The 23,961-nt window shown below is 41.9% G+C and overlaps 2 protein-coding genes across 2 annotated transcripts in view; one reads left to right on the top strand and one right to left on the bottom strand.

The window, feature by feature from the left end:
- Positions 1-7,305, top strand: part of LCT (lactase) — a 50,129-nt gene extending 42,824 nt beyond the window's left edge. The window contains exons 13-17 of the mRNA XM_021695865.2: positions 715-824; positions 3,186-3,320; positions 5,195-5,418; positions 6,218-6,445; positions 7,085-7,305. Of these exons, the coding sequence (XP_021551540.1) occupies positions 715-824; positions 3,186-3,320; positions 5,195-5,418; positions 6,218-6,445; positions 7,085-7,305 (918 nt within the window). The remainder of the gene's footprint in view (positions 1-714; positions 825-3,185; positions 3,321-5,194; positions 5,419-6,217; positions 6,446-7,084) is intronic.
- A 4,405-nt stretch (positions 7,306-11,710) lies between these two features.
- Positions 11,711-23,961, bottom strand: part of UBXN4 (UBX domain protein 4) — a 60,913-nt gene continuing 48,662 nt past the window's right edge. Inside the window, exons 11-13 of the mRNA XM_021695806.1 lie at positions 23,277-23,408; positions 22,117-22,316; positions 11,711-12,369 (exon numbers count right to left, since the gene is read on the bottom strand). Coding sequence (XP_021551481.1) covers positions 12,231-12,369; positions 22,117-22,316; positions 23,277-23,408 — 471 coding nt within the window. The 3' untranslated portion in view covers positions 11,711-12,230. The remainder of the gene's footprint in view (positions 12,370-22,116; positions 22,317-23,276; positions 23,409-23,961) is intronic.

Raw genomic sequence — 23,961 nt, 5'->3', positions numbered from 1 at the left:
CACTTTGTTACCTCGAATGCGCCAAAGCCCCTTTTGCCAGGGTGTGTGTGTTCCAAAGCTGCCTCTCTGAGAATGGAAGGCTGCCCTCACCCCACATTTAAGGCAGCAGCCAGCAGGTAAGGGGATGGGGAGAGACCGAAGCAGCCTCTCAGGACCCCAGCACCATAACATTTGGGTGCCACATATCTCCCCTAAGGGTAAGGATGGTCTAGACCCCATTCAAGAAAATAGGTTGAAAAGTTCCCCAGGGAACTTTCGGCCTTGGGCAGCCAGGAAATCCTTGCAACTCAGCCCTCCCCAGAGCCATTCTGGTTGATCCTTAGGGCAGGATGATGGAGAAGGGCCTGCTCTGTGATAAGAGGAAATCCACGGCCTGGAAGCTTCTAGTCTCTCCTGCTCTTCTGCAGGACCCTGCCAAGGGCAGCCAGGCAGCATCTATTGAGTCCTGAGGCAGTGCTCAGTGCAGTTCATCTCCTTTTGAGCTGCAGGGGTTGAGAATCTCCGCAAGGAGATGGTAGCATGTGGGAAGACCTGTGGGCATTTAAGCTGGAACATGCAAACAGCTGCAGAGGAGATGCAAGTTTAAGACGGGGTGGGGAAGGGAGGTGCTGGAAGGAAGGGGTGGGTTCTGAGTGACTTGTGAGCAGGAAAGCTGCTGTCTCCTAGTGTGACCCCCTGTTAATGCCCAGGTTGTCACCCCCACCCCACCTGCAGTTTATGGGAGGCTGGTTTGCACATCCTATTTTCAAGAATGGCGATTACAACGAGGTGATGAAGACACGGATCCGTGACAGGAGCTTGGCTGCAGGCCTCAGCAAGTCTCGGTAGGTCCTGGTGCCCAAGTGCTCAGCCAGGGAGAGGTCAGGAGGAAGTCTGGTCTGTGATACCAAACTGAGGCTCCTGGTAGACAGCTCAGTGGTAAATGTGTGGCCGTTGGGGTCAGAGAGGCCTGTCTTAGGCAAGTTACTGTATCTCTGAACTTCCCTGCTTGCTGGGGAGACTGAACATGATTGTGTATGTGAAGCTCTCAGCCGAGGACAGGGCCTTGCTATGTGTTTGACAAAAGGTAGATGCGGTTATTCTCTGTAGAACAGCCAGGAAATATGTCTCAAGGGCACCCACTTCTTAGTAACCCACCACCTCCAGCAGGGACAAATTCCCCAGCTCATCCTATTTACTATTATCATCATCACCTTATGAGTGAATGTGGGTAGGAGTGGGTGACTGCCAGGCATGTGCTTTTTGTCATTTGGCCTGTAGGAGGCGATGGTTGCACCAAAGCAGTCCTACTTAGGGCCCACTCCTCTTCCTGTCAAGGGAGTAATAGCAATGACAACTAGCATTTATCCATCTTCCAGTGGCACTCTTAGTCCTATTTAAGGAGGAATAAACTGAGGCACAAAGATTATGGCAAGATTACCCAGCTACTGAAGTGACAGAGTCGGGATTTGAAACCAAGCTAACTCCAGGGCCCACACGCTGAGTTTAAGAGTCATCTGGCTAGGATTAGAGGTGAGGTGTGCGGAAGGGGACAGAGTGACCTGACCCTCCCCTCCATGAGCAGGGCCTCAAGGATAAAAGGAATTCCAAAGGTATGAATTTCTAACATAGCCGGCGAGTCTTTCCCTTATGTAGCCCAGCTGTGCAGGTTCAGTACTCTAGTCCCCATCCTTACAACACACTCCTGCCCTGGTTGGGGCAAGTCCTGTGGAGTGGACTGTGCGTCAAGGTCTGATCTGCCAACTCTGGTCTCCACCAAGCAAGTTGGCACTCTAGTCCACTGACACAACTCTGCTGAGCACTTCCGTGTGCCCAGGTCAGGGCCATGTCCAGTAAAGTCCACGTAAGGGGAGGCTTCCAAGTCTGGCTCCTCAAGCTGCCGACACGCCAGCTGGGAAGAGAGTAACTTTACCACTAAAGTTCTCTCCTGAATTTCTCCATACAAAGAAAACTCAGAAGATGAGATGAGGGTGGGCTGAGTAGAACCAGGAGACTTCATGGACAAGGTGGGACTTCAGTTAAGCTGGGCCTTGACAATGAAGTGTGGGAGAGCAGAGGGCATTCCAACTGAGGGGAAGGGCGTGAGCGTGGCCTGGTGGGAATGAGCGGGATACCTGCAATTGAGGGTTGGGAGGACTGGCCCAGTGGCTTGGGGGTGGGGGTGCCAGGCACAGGGGCTCAGCCTTGATGCCACAAGCCCTAAGGAGCTACTGCTAGTAGCTTCTGGGCAGGAGAGTGAGGGGCGTGAGGGGTTTGGGCTTTAGTTTTCTCCCAGCATTTCAGAAACCCCAGTGGGGGAAGGCTTTGATCCACCAGGTGAATGGCAGCAAAAATCTCAATCAAAATGAAAGTGTCAGCTGCCCAAGCAGGGTCATCTCTAAGCAAGCCTAAACTAGCAGCCCCAGGGGTTCCCTGTCAGGACACACATGCCATCAGATGTGGCTGCAGAACCTGTAAGTGCTGCCCCCAAGTGCCTGTCAGTCACGTTCAGTAGAAAAGCCTCACTTAGACTACACGTGGAAAATGCTCCACAAGAGGTTTAAGAAAAGAAAAAAAAAGTGTAGTAAAATCATATGAGCATAAAAGTCCAAATCTCAAAAGTTCAATAAATTTTAAAAAATATTTCCCCTATTATAAGGATGGACTTTGGAGAAAAGAGGCAAGCCTAAACAAACCACAACAGAAAAAAGTACCTTAGAAAGGGCAGATTATGGAAATAAAAATGATATTAAAACCTGGTGACCATGAAGGATTAGTCTCAAGGGATGTATCTCTGACATGTTCTTGATTTCAAAATCTATCATAGATGGTAAACCTCTGAAGTTGCATGTCAATTTTTGAAGTAAACAAAAATGTATTTGTGGATATGGACATGTGTGTACATAATGTCTGTGTGGCCCTGAAGAGGTGGTTTATAAAAGTCACTTGTTTCATTTGGCCAATGCAAGAAGAGAGAGGGTCTCGTCTCTCTCTTCTTGGGCAGGGAAGTTTATGGTCTGGTGGGAGGAGCCTCACCTCGGGTGCTTCAGCAGCAGCTGGAGGGACCTCTCCTTGCTTCTGGACAGCTGCCCACCTCATCACCACCAGGCCTATAGTTAGAGCGCTCTCCCAACCCTGCCCTGGGACATTGTCTTCCCAAAGCATGATGCTCAAGCCCCCCACTTCTCATGGCTCCTTCCATCCAGGCTCCCAGAGTTCACGGAGAGTGAGAAAAGGAGGATCAATGGCACCTATGACTTTTTTGGGTTCAATCACTACACCACCATCCTGGCCTACAACCTTGACTATGCCTCTTGGATCTCTTCCTTTGATGCAGACAGGTAAGTCGGCCAACAGGGCATTTGGAACAATCTCTGGAGAAGACAGCAAGGTGCCTCTTTGCCCAGCTCTTACTGCACAGCCTCAGGAAAGCTGCCTCCTGGTGCCATACATCCTGGGATTTGAAGATGAGTCCACTCCTGAGACACCTAATCAAACCTCTGTCAGTCTGCTAGTAATACCGGCTAGCATTTCCAAAGTGCTTCCCATTGAGACAGACATACTTGAAGTTTTTGTCAAACATGTTCAAGACTTCAAATATTTTTCTTCCCTTGGTTTTCTTCTTTTGTCAGATTTGTTTCACTTATCAGATGTATTTCAGTCAAAGTAACAGTAAGGTTGGTGTTTCCTCCCCCCCCCACCTTTTTGGGGTAAAGGTGAAACTATTATTTTTGCATTACACAAATGCACTCATGGTGGAAACATCAGAAAGCAAGAATAGAAATTCTTGTGGGTGTCATTCCAGAAGTGTATGCGTATGTGTAGGGGGTATACTACCTCTCCTTCTCTTCATCAATATAACATGTAAGGACATACATTATATAAACTATGTAAGATATATAGTATAGTTTATGTAGTATGTATTTATACATAAAAATATATTACCAAAAACTAAGATTATATGTATATATATGTACTATCTTGTTCCTTTTATAATGAGCATGTTTCCACATCAGCTGTGAATCCGTCTAGGTTCTTTTAAAACAAACACCTACCCTCCCCCACCACTGCATTCTGCAAACCCCAGAGTCAGACTCGCTGAGGGGGCTGAGAACATCCCCCTGCTGGTCCCTGTCCGAGCACTCACTGGACTCTTGCTGCCTCATGGTTCCTTGCACTGTCTCCCCGTGACCTGTGTTCAAACTTAGAAAATGTTCTGGGTCCAGTTCAGCTGAGAAAGATAAATTCAGTTACTGATAAGAGTGTATTTTTTTTTTCTGAAGGATTTGGATATTAAGATCTAAATAATTCGTCCTTATTTGAAATGTATGACTCTGCAGAGAAAGACAAATACCAGGTCATCTCACTCATGTGAAATTTAAGAAGGAAAACAGAGAACATATGGGAAGGGGAGAAGAAGAAAGGAGAGAGGGAAACAAACCATAGGAGACTCTTAATAGAGAACAAACTGAGGGTTGGTGGAGGGAGGTGGGTGGGGATGGGCTGCATGAGTGACAGGTTTTAAGGAGGGCACTTGTGATGAGCACTGGGTATTTTATGTAAGTGACGAATCACTGAATTCTACTCTGGAAACCAATATTGCACTGTAGGTTAGGCAAAATTTAAAAAAAAAAAGTGTGATTCTGGAGACGTTCAAGTTTTTGTGCTTCCCCCAGCAGGTGCTGCTTTGGCACAAGCTGTTGCCCTCTCCTGGTCCATCACTCGAGAGAGGCAGGGTCTTGGGCACTTAAAGCAGGTCCCAGCCTATCTGCTGCCTGCCCTCACCAAATGGGGGCCCCAGCCATGGGTGCCTGTGGCCACAGCGGTGGTGCTGACTAGATGTCATTGATGCAGGGAAGCCCATTCTCTCTCCTGACACAGCACTCAGATCCTATTGGAGGCTGTGATCAGGGAATCCCAGAGCTTTCACAGCCTTTGGACGGTTCAGTCCATGAGTAAAGCCATTCATCTGTAGAGGTGCAAACAGAGAGCTCAGGTGGCCTATCACAGCTACACCAGCAATGAGCAGTACGACTAGAACTAATGAAAAGAGGAGAATGTGAGGCAACCTGACTCTTCTGCGGTTAGTTATGACTGTCAAGTCTAGACTAAACCTAAGGCTTTGCCTAGTATAAATCCTGCTTCGTGTTTTGTGCAAAGGGCCTCTTGGGATTTACAGACTGAGACCTAATCTCTCGTGTTTGAACCTGTGTAGGGGAGTTGCCTCCATTACAGATCGCTCCTGGCCTGACTCTGGTTCCTTCTGGCTGAAGATAACACCTTTTGGCTTCAGGAAGATACTGAACTGGTTAAAGGAGGAGTACAACAACCCCCCAATTTATGTAACAGAGAATGGAGTGTCCCAACGGGGAGAAACAGACCTCAATGACACCCTAAGGATCTACTACCTCCGCAGTTACATCAATGAAGCCCTCAAAGGTAGGGAAGGCCCATCCCTTCCTCCGTGTGCACCTTTCACCACTGGAAACACCTGCTAACGTCTCCAGTTAGGGGAATACTGCATCCACGAGACCCCATCATGAGAAAAAGGCGGCTTCTCACTCCTGATGGGTTTAAGCTTTTCTTTGAGGCTGCACTCTTGAGTCTTTTCTTTCCTAGATGTAACTCAGCAAGCAAACCCCGTTGCCTGGTAAGAGTGAGACCTGAATTCCTGGCCAGAGTCATCTGCTCTGCCAGATGATCCCTGATGTCTGATGTCCCTGAACAGCAGCGACCTGCTGAAGGCAGGGGCTAGGAGGAGGAGAAGCAGGCTGCGGGGGCTGTCTGTAGGGTCTTCTGTTCCTCAAGCAAAAGTCTGAGACCTTCAGCTCAGCAGAACCCCCTGGGATGGGATTAGGACAAGGGCCTGTAAGTAACTGAGTGAAAGAGTGAGTACTGCAGCAGCGGAAAGAAATGCTTAGAAAGTCCTAGCCCAGTGAAAATCTTTTCCAAGGGCCACTTCTTTTCTTTAGAAAGAAGCATTAACACTCTAAAGGCACTCCCCAAGACTGGTATCCCAACATGTGGAGACAGAGGATTGCAGGTGACTCAGCAGGATTAATGTAGCCTACCCACATTCCTGATTCCCATTCAGGACTGAGCCTTTCTAGGAAAATGCTGATGGCTGTTAAGCGGGGACTGTGGGAGAGCTGTGGGCAGGCATGGCTCCTGTAGGCCCAGCGGAATGGGGTCTTATAAGACAAAGGAAGCTCATGCTGTGGCCTCTGCATTTGGGCAGCTGTGCAGGATAAAGTGGACCTTCGAGGATACACAGTTTGGAGTGTGATGGACAACTTTGAGTGGGCCACAGGCTTTGCAGAGAGGTTTGGTCTGCATTTTGTGAACTACACGGACCCTTCTCTGCCAAGAATCCCAAAAGCATCAGCCAAGTTCTTCGCCTCTATAGCCCGGTGCAATGGCTTCCCTGACCCTGCTGCGGGACCGCACCCTTGCCTCCAGCCAGAAGGTGAGCCGTGGCTCTGGGAGGGACTAAAGCCAGAAGGTGAGAGGGGCCTTTTCAGTCTATTTTCTTCTAGTTTATTCCCCTCTTCTCTGCCTTTCTCATATTTATTTTCATTCATTCATTCATTCAACCAATATTTTCTTTGAATGCTCCAGACATTCTTACGGATGAAACAAAGGAACCGAGGATTAATGTTACATCTAGAAACTAGACCGTGGTCTGGGAAGAGCATGTCTAGATTCTTGTCCCAGCCCTACCACTAACTGTGCAACCTGAGGCAAGAAACTAGGCACATGCCTCCAGGTGGATGTGAGGATCTAATATAATGACTGCAAACACAGTGCTTGGCATGATGTAAGGGGCCTAATACTTGAATGACTGAAAAAGCATTAATTACTACAGAAAAGAGATAATTATCCACTTTACTCCAATTGTTGACAGATTTTTTAAAAAAATACAACTACTTCAGAGGTTCAGTAACTCGGGGAAAGGGATGCATCCTGTCACCTCAGCCAGGAGCTCACTCTGGATACCTCTGTGACTCTATTCCAAGGACCTAGCTTGGGCTTAATATCAGTTAACACTGATCTGGTAACTACATCTGTATGAGTGCATAAACTGTCCTCTGTCTTCCTCTCCTAGATGCTGGACCTACCGTCAGCCCCCTGCAAGAGGAGGAAGTTCAGTTTCTGGGGCTAACACTAGGTGCGACAGAAGCCCAGACAGCTTTGTACGTATTCTTTTCTCTGGCAATTCTCAGCATCTCATGTGTGACGTTTCTGTCATACAAGTACTGTAAGCACTCCAAGCAAGGGAAAACACAAGCAGGCCAACAGGAATTGAGCACTATTTCTGCATTCTGACCCACAAGTTACCACTTGCTCCAGTTCTGCAAAACAAGCCGAGTTTGCCTGTGTACCTTCACTGCCCACAAAACTCCTTAGGACCTTCTACTCTGCCCATGCCAGATTTCTTCACAACGGCCTTCTGCACTGTTAGAGACTACATGAATCTTGAAGGCTCTCAATCTCTAATTAAAATGGAAATACATGCATCTTGTCCCAGTATCAGGAATTCATTAGAGCACTGGAAGACCCTGCACTTGGCTCTTGTGGAAATAGGAGTAAAAACCATAGCAATCCTTTTTATAAGACATCATCTCCACTGTGTAGATGGACTGCACTGTCATCTCCTGCCCTCTCTTCAAAATGCCTCTCAGCCTCAGACCTTGTGTTGCTCAGAAAAGAAAAATGGTACTGTGAGCTATATCCTATATCCTATGGCTGCTTCTCCTTGAGAAGGTAGGTTCCGCAGAATTTATACAGTCACACAAGCCCTCTGGGGCTTCTAAGCTTTTCCACAAGACCCATGCTTTCTGTTTATATTACCTATTCCCTGAGCAGAGATACCCTAACATCCAAAGAGAGATGACCTCTGAATGAACCTTTATTCCCCTCATAGCCACCTTTTATGTCCTTCCTGCCTTTCCCCTGCCCAGGATGACTTCTAAGGACCCAAGTATAGCCTTCAAGGCCCATGTAATCTGCCCTTGGTTCACTTAGCCTGTTTCTCGTCTTTCCCTCTCAATTTGTGGTAATTCTGAACCTTGTGTAAGCCCTTGACTATCCCCTCTTCCTTTGTGTCTTTGCAAATACTATTCTTCCCCCTAGGATGCCCCTTCTTCTGAAAATGCCTTCAATCTCAGCTCAAATAATGCACTTTTCCCTCTGCATAGCTTCCCCTGAATTCCCCAAAACATTCCTTCCTCTACTTTGCTTATAAATATCCCCTATTACAGCTTGTCCATATTATACCGGAAGTGTGTATTTCTCTATCAGCCTCTTGAGGATAAAGGACCATGTCTCACTGTCCCTAGCAAGCACATTTTGCAGACAGGGCATAGAAAGCACACCTGCTCCTTTTGTGTGTTCATTCACAAAACATATCCAAAGTAGTGGTAGGAAGTACAGAAAGATGATGTGGTCTTTATCAATTCCCCACAATGTGCTAATAATAGACAATCTCAGTACAGAATACTTAAAAACTTATTTGGTCTATACATTCTTTATAGGTATCAGGGAATTGAATGTTATTTATAAATAAAGAGTAGTTTTCAGCTAGATTTAAAAGAGTGATCATGAGGGTGACTGGCTGGCTCGGTCAGTGGAGCATGCTACTCTTGACCACGGGGTCATGAGTTTCAGCCCCACATGTGGTACGGAGTTTACTTAAAATAAAATTAAATAAGTGACTGATAATGCTTGAAATTTTGTTTCTTGCAGGCATTCCTTACCTGAATTTGTTGTATCTGTAGAAAATTCCTATCAAATGTTTCACTGCTGGGGGCCCCAGACGACAATTTATGGTATAGAAACATTTTCCTCCGTCAATAGATTGGAAAAGTTTGTCAGATGGGGGTAAGGGTGGTTCTAAAACTGAAAGACTCAGTATTCTAAATTGTCAATTACCTCTAAAATCTCAAAATTCAATGTAACTTTTTTGAGGAGGGGGCATAGACTGATAGTTTCGCATTAAATAAACTTATAGGAAGAACAGAACAATCTAGGCAAAAAAAGAACATTAAAACATTATAGAGCTAGTTATAAAAAAATAGCTTGGTAGCAGAGAGAAAAGATCAACAAAAGACAAGACTGTACACATAGACAACTACATATGGGCATAAAGGCCAGGACAAGGGGGGCATGCCAAATTGGGACAGACAGAGTAGTCCATAAATGGTGGTGGGTCAAGAGGTTAGCTCCTGAGGATGTAAGCCACAAGGAAGGGAGCCAGATCCCATCCCAGGATACTAGATTTAAATGTAAAAAACCTGAAACCATAAGAATAGTAGGATAGGTGAATTTTTTAAAATTAATTTGCAAAGAGAGGTATTTATAAGACTTAGGACCCAGACGCCATAAAGAAAAACAGATAAATTTGATCACACAAATACTGTGGCAAAAAAATTACTGTCAACATACTCATCAAAAGATAAACGGAGAAAATATAGCATATGCTAGACAAAGGGCTAAATTTCTTTATGTACATGGAATTCTTATAAATCAATAAAGATGAAAAACAAAAACTGGCAAATACAGGCAGTTCTCAAAATAAATTGAAATGACCAATAATATTAAAAGACAGCTACATTCGTGATCAACACAATGCATATAAAATGCATACAATTTTTCATCTACCACTGACAAAGATGAAAAATATAAGTCTTGGTAAGAATGTGGGGAAATCAACATTCTCAGACACTGTTGGTCGGAGGTGTAAATTCATAGAGCCTTTAGAGGTGGCACTCTGGCAGCTTCATTTATAATCCAAACTACAAACACTCCATGACTCAGTTATACAAACATATCCTACTGGTGTATTTTCACAGCTAAGAAGATACCGCCCCAAAGATGCTCAGTATAGCAGTATTTCTAATGGAAGAACAAAAACAAGCGGGGGAAAAAAACCAAACAAAAACAAAAAACCCTACAATAACAGATGCCACCAGAGAATGGATAAGTTGGGGTACATTTATCAAGTAAAATGTTAGACATTAATAAGAATGAGGTAGCTATGTGTTGACAGGGAAAGATCTTCGAGACTGTGTAAGTAAAAAACCAGATGCAGAGTAGTATATATATGATCGTATTTAGAAAATATCACATATTGGCTTCTATATGCATAACCTTTTTCTGAAGATTACAAAAAACTGTTATTAGAGGTTACCTCTGAGGACTAGAACTGGGGTAAGATGCAAGGAAAGAGACTTCGTTTTCATTTTACAGCCTTCTATATTATAGTTTTGAATTTTTTTTTTTACCAAGCATACTTTTTAAATTATAAAGCTGAGGGAATCCTCCTACTCAAAGATTGTGAACCATTCTTTTATGTCCGTTTCTCTGATATTTAATTTTTTTCAAGCAAACAGACTTGAGGTACTCCAAGTTTCTGCAAGCATATTTCTAATAGTTATTAGCAGGGTCACACCCATTTGAAAGGTTTTGGGTTTTTTTTTAAATCACATATTGCTATATTTTTTAAGATTACAATCCTTGACTTAAATGGGATGCCTGGTGGAAGTTTTTCTTTTCCAAACTCACTTTTAAATTATGCAAGTAATATGATCATTGCAGAAAATTGGGAAAACCTATTAGGGTGCAAAAAGAATTAAAAGAACATATAACCATCCTACCATTGTTAATGTTTGGTTGTTTTCTTTACACTATGTTAATACAGGTACTATTTATATATAAAATGTGTTTATAAAGCTGAGATCATACTGTACGTACAAATCTGTATTCTGCTTCCCCCCCCCCCACAACACATAATAGGTAGTCAATGAATGTATGTTAAACTGAATTGTTAAATTAGTACCGTACCATTTCTCCTCATCGAAAGTTAATTTCTGCAGAAGGCATTTGGTTGGTGTAAGACCTAATGATTATATTTGTACCTAAACTCTGTCTACACTTATGATCATTCCTTAGAAAAAATGATCAAGGAGTTTGAACCATTTAAGGTTGCTGATGTTTTCCGGAAAGAGTATACCAGTTTTCACTCTTACCAACATCACAGCCTGGCTGTTTCCTTGCCTTGTTTCCCTTTAGCATTTTTAAAAATCGTTATTTCATAGGTGAAAAACAGAGTTTGCTCTGAGAAAATTTCTTCCTCCTGTTACAAAATTAAATCTATAAGTTCACTCAAAAGCACTATCTTCCAATCTAAAAATGGAAGGTTAAAAGAGGAACTGTCTAGCTTACTCTCTTTTTCAAACATGATGAGTTAGTGGTCTCCATTACCAAAAACAAAGGGATGAAGTATCGTGTAAGTCAGGTTAACAATCTCTTTAAAATTCTTAAGAATAAACCAAATGAGCAAAAGGCATATCTTTATTCCATACTTCCTGTCCTACCTACAGGTACCTTAGGTCTTTGAAAGGTGACTGTCCAGAGCAAAACTTCATGATAAAGGCGAGAGAGAACTAGCTGTAACTCAGCAGCTGTTTTGCATCTGAGGAGAACAAAGACCATGCATAACATTACGCAAAGTGATGCCTCACTGACTTAGGACAGACAGTAACATAGCATCCATGTGTGTCAGAAAACGTCTTCCTCCTATATCAAGTAGGGTAGTCACAGCCACTTTCCTGAGATAGCTCCACGGCAGTACTGGGGGGGGAAAAAATTAAACACATGACCTCAACAGAGCCCTGTGCAACAAAAAAATGCTAGGATAACAAAACTTAAAGCAAAACTAAGATCATTTCAATTTTTGGAAAAGATTTTTTATTCAGTGTTTAAAAACTACAAGATTTTGCTTGCAGCTGATGAGCAAAAAGAGAAAAGTTAAACATAAATTATCATCTGATTGGCTAGTTAAAAATGCTCTGACTCCAAGTCAAATTACTCAGTGACATACCAGTTACTTTGTGTGGACTTAAGAGTTCTAGAGCAAAATAGCTCTAAACAAAACGTGTCATCTGAGAGCATGGGGCTAACAGGTATATGAGATACTGAGTAAGAAAGCTGATAAAGGGGGGCTGTGGCAGAACTTTTGATTCTTTTAGGCTTCTAGCAGTTGGTTACCATATGCAAGGACCTAGTGGCCAGTTACTTCATCTCTTGAGTTGTCCAAGGAGTTAAACAACTTTAACCCACTAAGCAAGAATAAAGGGACACTTTATAGACCAGCTGGAAAACAAAAAAGCAGTCCCACTTCTCCAGTAGAATTTTAGTTGCATTAAATCGTAAGGGAAACAATGATTATTGCACATACTGTACTTGTCACACTACATCTGTTGAGTAGAATTTCCATTCCAGGTGTTGTTTTCATCTTCACCATCATCTTGAGTCCTCAATCTGTAGATCTTCCCCTCCTTTTTAAAGTCTTCCCCCCGTTTCTCCAGCACTCTTTTCCTGACTGGGTCCCTGACGTAAGGAGAGAGGGAGAAAATAGAAAGTGACAAGGAGTGAAAACAGCAATAATACAAAGCTGTTTCCTTTACACTTCCATCAGGACAGGCAGCTGTACTTTATGGAGAGTCCAGGGGAGATAATCATATGCTAACACGGCACAAGACTATACACGTTTTTGGCAGGTTAACTTCATCTGTTTTCCAAGCCAAACTAGCCCAGTCCCTGCTCCATTATCATGGATCTCTTGATGACTTTCTAAGCTTTAGGAGAATAGGGTCATCTGCTAACTAATCTTTATTATTTACTCAAACTGATTTATCTACTAAAATGTGTATAACTTACACAGCACCCTAGAGCTTATCCAAGCTCCATTTCTAGCCTAATTTACAGAAATCATCAATTATTAATTTTTAATCCTTTCATACTCTGTAAGAAGGATTGATTTATACCGGCAGATAGAGTCCAAGATGGCGAAGGAGCAGGAGACCTAAATTTCGTCTGGTCCCAGGAACTCAGCTGGATAGTTATCAAACCATTCTGAACACCTAGGAACTCAACAGGAGATCGAAGAAAAGAATAGCTGCAACGCTATGAACAGAAAAGTGACCACTTTCTGGAAGGCAGGAGGTGCAGAGAAGCGAATCCAAGGCGATATTTGGGAAGACAGACCGTGGCGGGAGGGAGACCCCGTCAGCCGCTACCGGCAAGTAATAGAGCAGCGGAGCACAAAATCGAACTTTTAGAAGTCGGCTCCGCTGAGGGACGTCACTCCAGTGGCTAAGCAGGGCTGGAACCCTCGCTAGGACAATGTGGTCTCAGGACCCTCAGGGTCACAGAAAGACCAGGGGTGCCTGAGTGCAGCAGAGCTCCCAGGTATCAGAGCAGGGAAGCCGGCTGCAGAGACAGAGCTGAGGAGTGGGCTCTCAGCTCGGGGTTGCCATAAACCGTGATCCGCGGCACAGTCAGGCCACTGCTCTTCCAGCAGGAACCCAACAAGCGGCAGATCCGGGGAGACTCCCCTTCCTCCCCCGGGAGGAGCGGCACGGGAGCGCACCGCAGGGATCTGCTGGGTTTGGAGACTCCACACAGGGTCAGGTGCCAGAGATAGAAATGTTCGGTCAAAGGCCGGGTAAGCATGGTGTGCGGCCGGAGACCGGGGAGACGGGAGTGATTGACTGCTTTTCTCTGGGGGTGCACTGAGGGGTGGGGCCCCGAGTTCTCGGCTCCTCTGGGGCAGAGACTGGGAGGCCGCCATTTTCACTCTCGTCCTCCAAAGCTGTACGGAAAGCTTGCAGGGAACAAAAGCTACGAGAGCAAACCCGAGCAGATTACTTAGCCCGGACCGGCAAGGGTGGGGCAATTCCGTCTCCAGCAAAGACATTTGGGAACCACGGCAACAGGACCCTCCCCCAGAAGATCAGCAAGAACAGCCAGCCAAGACCAAGTTTACTGATCAATGACAACGGCAGAACTCCAGCGCTAGGGGAATATACCACATAGAACTCATAGCTTTTTATCCCCTGGGATTCTTAGTCTTTCAACTTTTTTTTTTTTTTTAATTTTTCTTCTTTCCTTTTTCAACCAACTTATCAATTCCTTTCTTAAAATCTTTAATTTTCATTTTTACAGCCATATTCTATCCCTTCATTATATTTTACCTTATTTGTGTGTGTGTGTGTATATATATGTGTGTGTGTGTGTGTGTATATATATATATATATATATATATATATATATATATATATATATATGTTTTTCTTTCTTTAAACTTCTGAGATGCAGTTTCTTCTAACAGACCAAAATACACCCAAAATCTAGTGTATGGCTCTGTTCTATTCACCAGCCTGATCACATTCTCTCCCTTTTTTCCCCCCGGTTTTGGGTCTCTTCTGATTTTAGTGTATATTTCTCTGAGGTCATGGTTGACCTTTGAGTATTTTGTTCTCTCGTTCATCTATTCTCTGGACAGAATGACAAGATGGAAAAACTTACCTCAAAAAAGAGAACAAGAGGCAGTACTGACTGCCAGGGACTTCATCAATATGGACATTAGTAAGATGTCAGAACTGGAGTTCAGAATAATGATTATAAAGATACTAGCTGGGCTTGAAAAAAGCATAGAAGACACTAGAGAATCCTTTCTGGAGAAATAAAAGAACTAAAGTCTAACCAAATTGAAATAAAAAATGCTATTAATGAGGTGCAATCAAAAACGGAGGCTCTAACTGCTAGGATAAGTGAGGCAGCAGAAGAAAGAATTAGTGATAAAGAAGACCAAATGATGGAGAATAAAGGAGCTGAGAAAAAGAGATAAACTACTGGATTATGAGGGGAGAGTTTGAGAGATAAGTGATACCATAAAGTGAAACAATATTAAAATAATTAGAGAATAAAATATTTCTCCCAGAAGAAGAATAAAGGGGGGGGGCAGAAAGTATATTGGAGCAAATTATAGTGGAGAACTTCCCTAATATGGAGAAGGAAATAGGCATCAAAATCCAGGAGGCACAAAGAACTCCCGTCAAAATCAATAAAAACAGGTCAACACCCCAACATCCAATAGTAAAACTTACAAATCTCAAAGACAAAGAGAAAATCCTGTAAACAGCTTGGGACAAGAGGTCTGTAACTTACAATTGTAGAAACATTAGATTGGCAGCAGACCTATCCACAGAGACCTGGCAGGCCAGAAAGGACTGGCATGATATGTTCAGGGTACTAAACGAAAAAATATGCAGCCAAGAATACTTTATCCAGCTAGGCTGTCACTGAAAATAGAAGGAGTGATAAAAAGCTTCCAGGACAAACAGAAACTAAAAGAATTTGTGATCACCAAACCAGCCCCAAGCAAAGAGAGAGCCTAAAAGTAACACAGACCAGAAAGGAACACAGACAATATAAAGTAACAGTCACCTTACAGGCAATACAATGGCACTAAATACCTATCTTTCAATAGTTACCCTGAATGTAAATGGGCTAACTGCCCTAATCAAAAGACACAGGATATCAAACTGGATAAAAAAGCAAGACCCACCAATATGCTGTCTGCAAGAGACTCATTTTAGACCCAAAGACACCTCCAGTTTCAAAGTGAGGGGGTCGAAAACCATTTATCATGCTAATGGGACATCAGAAGAAAGCTGGGGTGGCAATCTTATATTAAACAAATAAGATTTTTAACCAAAGACTGTAGTAAGAGATGAAGAAGGACACTATATCATAATTAAAGGGTCTATTCAACAATAAGATCTAACAATTGTAAATATTTATGACCCTAACATGGGAGCAGCCAATTATATAAGCCAGTTAATGACAAAATCAAAGAAACACATTTATAATAATACTAGGGGACTTTAACAACCCCCTCACTGCAATGGACAGATCATCTAAGCAGAAGATCAACAAGGAAATAAGGGCTTTGAATGATACATGGGACCAGATGGACTTCACAGATGTATTCAGAACATTCCATCCCAAAGCAACAGAATACACATTGTTCTCTAGTGCACATGGAACATTCTCCAGAATAGATCACATCCTGGGTTACAAATCAGGTCTGAACCAGTACCAAAAGACTGGGATCATTCCCTGCATATTTTTGGACCACAATGCTTTGAAACTGGAACTCAATCACAAGAGGAAAGTTGGAAAGAACTCAAATACATGGAGGCTAAAGAGCATCCTACTAAAAAATGTGTGGGTCTAACAGGAAATTAAGTAAGAATTTTAAAAATTCATGGAAACAAATGAAAATGAAAACACAACTGTTCAAAATCTTTGGGAGGCAGCAAAGGTGGTCCTAAGAGGGAAGTATATAGTACTACAAGACTTTCTCAAGAAACATGAAAGGTCTCAAATACACAACCTAACCCTATACCTAAAGGAGCTGGAGAAAGAACAGCAAATAAAGCCTAAACCCAGCAGAACAGAAATAACAAAGATTAGAGCAGAAATCAATGAAATAGAAACCAAAAGAACAGTAGAACAGATCAATGAAACTAGGAGCTGGTTCTCTGAAAGTATTAATAAGATTGATAAACCCCTGGGGGTGCCTGGATGGTTCAGATGGTTGAGTGTTTGCCTTCGGCTCAGGTCATGATCCCAGGGTCCTGGGATCGAGTCCCGCATCGGGCTCCCTGCTAGGCGGGGAGCCTGCTTCTCCCTCTGCCTCTCTCTCTCTGACTTTCATGAATAAACAAACATTAAAAAAAAAAAAAAGACTGATAAACCCCTGGCCAGACTTATCAAAAAGAAAAGAGAAAGGACATAAATAAAATCACGAATGAAAGAGGAGAGATCACAACCAACACCGAAGAAATACAAACAATTATGAGAACATATTATTAGCAACTATATGCCAACAAATTAGACAACATGGAAGAAACGGATGCATTCCTAGAGATGTATAAACTATCAAAACTGAACCAGGAAGAAATAGAAAACCTGAACAGACCCCTAACTAGCAGGGGAATTGTAGCATTAATCAAAAATCTCCCAACAAACAAGAGCCCAGGGCCAGATGGCTTCCCAGGGGAATTCTACCAAACATTTAAAGAATTAATACCCATTCTTCTGAAACTGTTCCAAAAAATAGGAATGGAAGGAAAACTTCCAAACTCTTTTTATGAGGCCAGCATTACCTTGATCCCCAAAGCAGACAAAGACCCTACCAAAAAGGAGAATTACAGACCAATATCCCTAATGAACATGGATGTAAAAATTCTCACCAAAATACTAGCCAATAGGATCCAACAGTATATTAAAGGGTTATTCAGCACGACCACGTGGGATTTATTCCTGGGCTGCAAGGGTGGTTCAACATCCACAAATCATCAATGTGATACACTACATTATTAAAAGAAAAGACAAGAACCATATGACGCTCTCAATAGATGCAGAAAAAGCATTTGACAAAGTACAGCATCCTTTTTTTTTTTTTTAAAGATTTTATTTATTTATTTGAGAGAGAATGAGAGAGAGCAAGCACATGAGAGGGGGGAGGGTCAGAGGGAGAAGCAGACTCCCTGCCGAGCAGGGAGCCCGATGCGGGACTCGATCCAGGGACTCCAGGATCACGACCTGAGCCGAAGGCAGTCGCTTAACCAACTGAGCCACCCAGGCGCCCCTACAGCATCCTTTCTTGATCAAAACTCTTCAGAGTGTAGGGATAGAGGGTACATACCTCAGTATCATAAAAGCCATCTATGAAAAACCCACAGCCAATATCATTCTCAATGGGGAAAAACTGAGCTTTTCCCCTAACGTCAGGAACACAGCAGGAAGTCCACTATCACCACTGCTGTTCAACATACTACTAGAAGTCCAGCCTCAGCAATCAGACAACAAAAAGAAATCAAAGGCATCCAAATTGGCAAAGAAGAAGTCAAACTCTCACTCTCTGCAAATGATTTGATACTTTATGTGGAAAACCCAGAAGACTCCACCCCAAAACTACTAGAACTCATACAGGAATTCAGTAAAGTGGCAGGATATAAAATTAATGTACAGAAATCAGATGCATTTCTATATACCAACAATGACACAAAAGAAAGAGCAATTAAGGAGTCAATCCCATTTAAAACTGCACCCCAAACCATAAGATACCTAGGAATAAATCTAACCAAAGAGGCAAAGAATCTGAAGACACAAAGAAATGGAAAATGTTCCATGCTCATGGATTAGAAGAACAAATATTGTTAAAATGTCTATGCTATCGGGCACCTGGGTGGCTCAGTTGGTTAAGCGACTGCCTTCGGCTCAGGTCATGATCCTGGAGTCCCAGGATCGAGTCCCGCATCGGGCTCCCTGCTCAGCAGGGAGTCTGCTTCTCCCTCTGACCCTCCTCCCTCTCATGCTCTCTGTCTCTCATTCTCTCTCTCTCAAATAAATAAATAAAATCTTTAAAAAAAAAAAATGTCTACGCTATCTAGAGCAATCTACACATTCAATGCAATCCCTATCAAAATACCATCAACTTTTTCCATAGAACTTGAACAAATAATCCTAAAATTTGCATGGAACCAGAAAAGACCCCGAATAGCCAGAGGAGTGTTGAAAAAGAAAACCAAAGCTGGTGGCATCACAATTCCAGACTTCAAAGGTCTATTACAAAGCTGTAATCATCAAGACAGTAGGGTACTGGAACAAAAACAGACACATAGATCAATGGAACAGAATAGAGAACTCAGAAATGGACCCTCAACCCTATGGCCAACTAATCTTCGACAAAGCAGGGAAGAATATCCAATGGAAAAAAGTCTCTTCAACAAATGGTGTTGGGAAAGTTGGAGAGCCACATGCAGAAGAATGAACCTGGACCATTTCCTTACACCATACACAAAAATAGACTCAAAACGTATGAAAGACCTAAATGTGACACAGGAATCCATCAAAATCCTTGAGAAGAACACAGGAAGCAACCTCTTCGACTTCGGCTGCAGCAGCTTCTTGCTAGACATGTTGCCAAAGGCAAGAGAAACAAAGGCAAAAATGAACTATTGGGACTTCATCAAGATAAAAAGCTTTTGCACAGCAAAGGAAACAGTCAACAAAACCAAAAGACAACCAACAGAATGGGAGAAGATATTTGCAAATGACATATCAGATAAAGGGCTAGTATCCAAAATCTATAAAGAACTTATCAAACTCAACACACAACAAATAATCCAATCAAGAAATGGGCAAAAGACATGAACAGACAGGTCTTCTGCAAAGAAGACATCCAACTGGCCAACAGACACATAAATAAGTGCTCAGCATCACTCAGCATCAGGGAAATACAAATCAAAATCACAATGAGATACCATTTCACACCAGTCAGAATGGCTAAAATTAACAAGTCAGGAAATGACAGATGTTGGCGGGGATGCGGAGAAAGGGGAACCCTTCTACACTGTTGGTGGGAATGCAAGCTGGTGCAGCCACTCTGGAAAACAGTATGGCAGTTCCTCAAAAAGTTGAAAATAGAGCTACCCTATGACCCAGCAATTGCATTACTGAGTATTTACCCCAAAGATACAAATGTAGTGATCCGAAGGGGCACATACACCCCAATGTTTATAGCAGCAATGTCCACAATAGCCGAACTATGGAAAGAGCCCAGATATCCATCGACAGATGAATGGACAAAGATGTGGTGTGTACACACACACACACACACAAAATGGATATACAACGGATATTACACAGCCATCAAAAATGAAATCTTGCCATTTGCAACAATGTGGATGGAACTAGAGGGTATTATGCTAAGTGAAGTAAGTGAATCAGAGAAAGACAATTATCATATGATCTCACTGATATGTGGAATTTAAGAAACAAGGCAGAGCATAGGGGAAGAGAGGAAAAAATGAAACAAGACGAAACTGGAGAGGGAGACAAACCATGAGAGACTCTTATCTCAGGAAACAAACTGAGGGTTGCTGGGGGAGGTGAGGGAATGGGGTGGCTGGGTGATGGACATTGGGTAGGGTATGTGTTGTGGTGAGTGCTGTGTATTGTGTAAGACTGATGAATCACAGACCTGTACCCCTGAAACAAATAATATATGTTAATAATAAAAAAAAAAAGTTAACTCACGCAATAATCTGGTTAAAACAAGGGACAGATGTAAATCTAGTGGCAGGAAGATCAATTGGATTATTCCAATGATTCTGGTGAGAAATTATGAGATCTTTGACTAAGGCAGTGGAAAGGAATGAAACAAAATATATTTAGGAGATTAAATCTGTGAAACTCTGACAGATTAGATATAGAAGGGTAAGGAAAAAGGGAGAAAAGAAGTTGACTATGAATTTTATTTCTTGATTGACTAAATGAATAGTTGAGAATAGAAAGGAAAAGGTTTGTAGGAAAATATGTTATACTGTCCAATGAATAAATGTATTTCATAAATGACACTAAAAAAAAAAAAAAAGAATAAACAGGCTTTCAGCATCTGAAAATGGAAAGGAAAACGAGTGAAATTTAAGCTAATACATTCTCCAATGGTCAGTGGGGTGAAGGGGGGGGACCAACAGTGGAACACAAAGCTTTGCTCTCAAGATATACATTCATCCATCCTTTGCCCCAACCTAGTATCTCTTCCCTTATTTGAAAAAAGTTTTAAAAGACCACACAGCAGGGGGGCGCCTGGGTGGCTCAGGTCATGATCTCAGGGTCCTGGGATCGAGCCCCACATCGGGCTCCCTGCTCGGCGGGAAGCCTGCTTCTCCCTCTCCCACTCCCCCTGCTTGTGTTCCCTCTCTCGCTGTGCCTCTCTCTGTCAAATAAATAAATAAAATCTTTAAAAAAAAAAAAAAAAAAAAAGACCACACAGCAGGGCACCTGGTTGGCTTAGTCAGAAGAGCTTGTGTCTCTTGGTCTCAGGGTCATGAGCTCGAGCCCCACACTGGGGGTAGTTTACTTAATAAAAAAAATAATAGTAAAAAAAAAGAAAAACAAACCCACATAGCAAGCTATGCTATGTAACAGTAATTCAGAATTAAATGCATCTACCCATTGCTCGTAAGAGTTCTAAAATTCAGCACTAACAAGACCTAGTTTGGGGGCGCCTGGGTGGTTTGGTCGTTAAGCGTCTGCCTTCGGCTCAGGTCATGATCCCAGGGTCCTGGAATCAAGTCCCACATCGGACTCCCTGCTCCGCGGGAAGCCTGCTTCTCCCTCTCCCACTGCCCCTGCTTGTGTTCCTGTTCTCGCTATCTCTCTCTCTGTCATAAAAAAAACTTAAAAAAAAAAAAAAAAAAAAAGACCTAGTTTGAATGCTGTTCCCAGTCTAGAGAATTTCCCTGTATCCCCACTTAAGTAATGTACTAAGGATATGATTGGTCTTCCTAATAGCTACAAAAGAAACCAAGATAAAGGCCAAATCAGCCCAATCACAATATTCACTAAATCTTCTTCTAGAGAGTCAATAGGATATAAGACCAAGGACCTTATTTACTGATGGCAGACCAAAGCAAGGATTTTCATTACTTATCACAGAGGATTGGTGTGTGCTATAATGCGTATTAATGGCTGAACAATGTTTAACAGCAAGAGGTATATATTATAATAAATCGTGCTATTATTTAATTAGAAAAAGCTACAATCCCACCTTCCAGGAAAATACTTCCATTAACCTGTTTCAAATATGCAGAATCTTAACAGAGGTATGAGCTAAAATCATTGGTGTTGTTTAGAATTACCATTCTAACCTTGGCCATGTGCAATAAAAAGAAGGCCTCTTGTTTAAGGGACTAGTGTAAAATAACACTCTGAAGAAGGCTCCATTTTCAAGTGAATATCCAGTTTTCTCAGTTTGGTCTTTCTCTGAATGAAGACAGGAAGAAGACAGGAAGCAGATCAAAAAGCTACCAGGAATTAAAATTATCTAAAGCACAGTGACACCTCCAAAAAAATGTATGCAAGATTACTGTGAGAAATTAATTAAATGAAATATCTTGTTGGACAAAACATGGTTAGCAAGAAAGATACTACTATTTAGGCCTGGAAAAAAAAATCTGCCTTTACAGTTACAGGATAAGGAGAAGTCAATAAATAAAATCAGCGGAGGTGATGCTGATTTTTGTGGAGTAGGTTCTAGAAAGATGGTTGAGAAAACTCAGGTAGTGAGCGTCCTAGGAAAGATAGAGTAAAACTTGAGAACATTTAAATTTTTTCCCTTATGTAGAAAGATGGCAAAGTACCCATAACAAAAATGTTCATTTTGAATTTGAACATTACTAACACATTCTGAAATGGGTAAACACAAACAAATACCTTTTTTCTGAGTTGCTAGATGATGCAAGGTTTGAGGACTCCGATGATGCTGCTCTCACAGAGGTCTGTGCAGGAGGGTTACTAAATAGGAAGTTGCTAATCAATCTCCAGATGGCAAGGAATGGATAAAGGACTGTCCCCAACAATGTCCAAAAGTCTCCACTGGAAGAATGAACCATGGATGTGGTTGTTCTTCCTGCCTAAAAATTAAGAAATAAACCTCAATAAAGGCTCCATGAGCCCAATCACATCACACTCAAGGTTCTAGATGAATCTTTTATCTGGAAAACAAAGTCCTATTGACTTTAGTTTACTGCAAGAAGGTACCATTACCATCTTCTGCTGTTTTTCAAATGTATATTTTATATAAACTTCTGGGAACTCCAGGAGCTCTGTTTTTTAAAGGAGTAATCACAACACTGAAACTAGAAAGTAGTTCTTGGTGAAATGAACCAATTATTTTTAAGAGAACTAACCTTCTGTTTGTAATGAAATCAACAACTTTGGTAAGAAAAGTCTTCCTTGCTTATTAAAAACAAGGGAAAGGTTTCAAAACCTCAGTGAATACAAATTAATCCTGATTAAGACTAATTGTTTCAGGTGTGGGGCTCTAGTTCAGAACCAGGAAAACTATCCTAATCAAAATACAGAAGACCAGGCTCTCCATCTCTGGCACTTAGGGGATGCCTTGGCCAAGTCATTTAAAGTTTCTGAGCCTCTTCATCAGAGATTAAAATACTGTTGTGAGGATCAAATGTGATCAATATGTTTAAAAATCAATGTTACTTTTATGTTAAAATCTCTTTTTAAAAAACTTCGTAAACAGTAGGGTCATACATAAATAAAAGACACTAAAACCATACATTATACCAATACTGTGCATTTCCTATTTTCTTCTCTTACTGGTCATTTTTGTACATGAAAATAGGTGAGGAAAAAAGGTGAAAATTAAAATATTTATTTAATGCCTCATTAGCAATAGAAATATAAAACACACAGGATAATGGAACAATAAATTAATCTAATATTTTTGGACAATCTGAATTTAATTACACACAGTACATGTTTCACCTTCCCTTCCACTGATTTTAAGAAATGATCAGGAGTAGAACAAATAGGATTGTAAAGATAGAAAAAAAAAAAAATACGTATATACATACCGGCAATAGTACCACTGAAGCACTTGGGGCAAGTTCCAAATCCAACAATTTCTTTTTATAATCTTCTTTGGTAAATTCCCTCCGGGGAAACATGGTTGCTAGTGAAAAATTACCGTAAGTGTTGCCAACAGTCTGTAACATAACGTAAGTTTAAAACCTTACAAAGGTGCCTTTTTAAAGTAAGATATTACATACCCAAATGCATCCAAAACAACTGCTTTAATTCAAACTACCTTAATTTTAAAGTTCATTCAGGGGCTAAGTCAGTTAAGGGTCCGACTCTTGGTTTTGGGTCAAGTCATGATCTCAGGTTTGTGAGTTCAGGCCCTGCTCAGCACAGAGTCTGCTCCAGATTCTCTCTCCCTCTCCCTCCCTGCCGTGCCCCACCCTACACGTGCTCTCCAAATAGTACCTAAAAGCTTTTACAAGCCAAAAATGATCACAAAATTGCAAGATTATAGTTCCTAAAGCCATCTAAATTAATTGAGTAAAAATGAACAGTTGTCTATCTCTTTTGAATATTCCTACAGTTTGACATTAGTTTTCACTATACTTTGGTAAACTTGTATTACTATCTCTCCGATATACATCTGGATTACAAGCATTCCCTATTAAAAATCTGGAATAGTCCAGAACTTTCCTCATATATATAACATCAGGAGTTTCACGTCTTCCTTGTCTCAAA

Source organism: Neomonachus schauinslandi, chromosome 3, assembly GCF_002201575.2.
Source record: "Neomonachus schauinslandi chromosome 3, ASM220157v2, whole genome shotgun sequence".
NCBI lineage: Eukaryota > Metazoa > Chordata > Mammalia > Carnivora > Phocidae > Neomonachus > Neomonachus schauinslandi.
The sequence above is the reverse complement of the archived record's forward strand: the minus strand, read 5'-3'. Positions and strand labels throughout refer to the sequence as shown.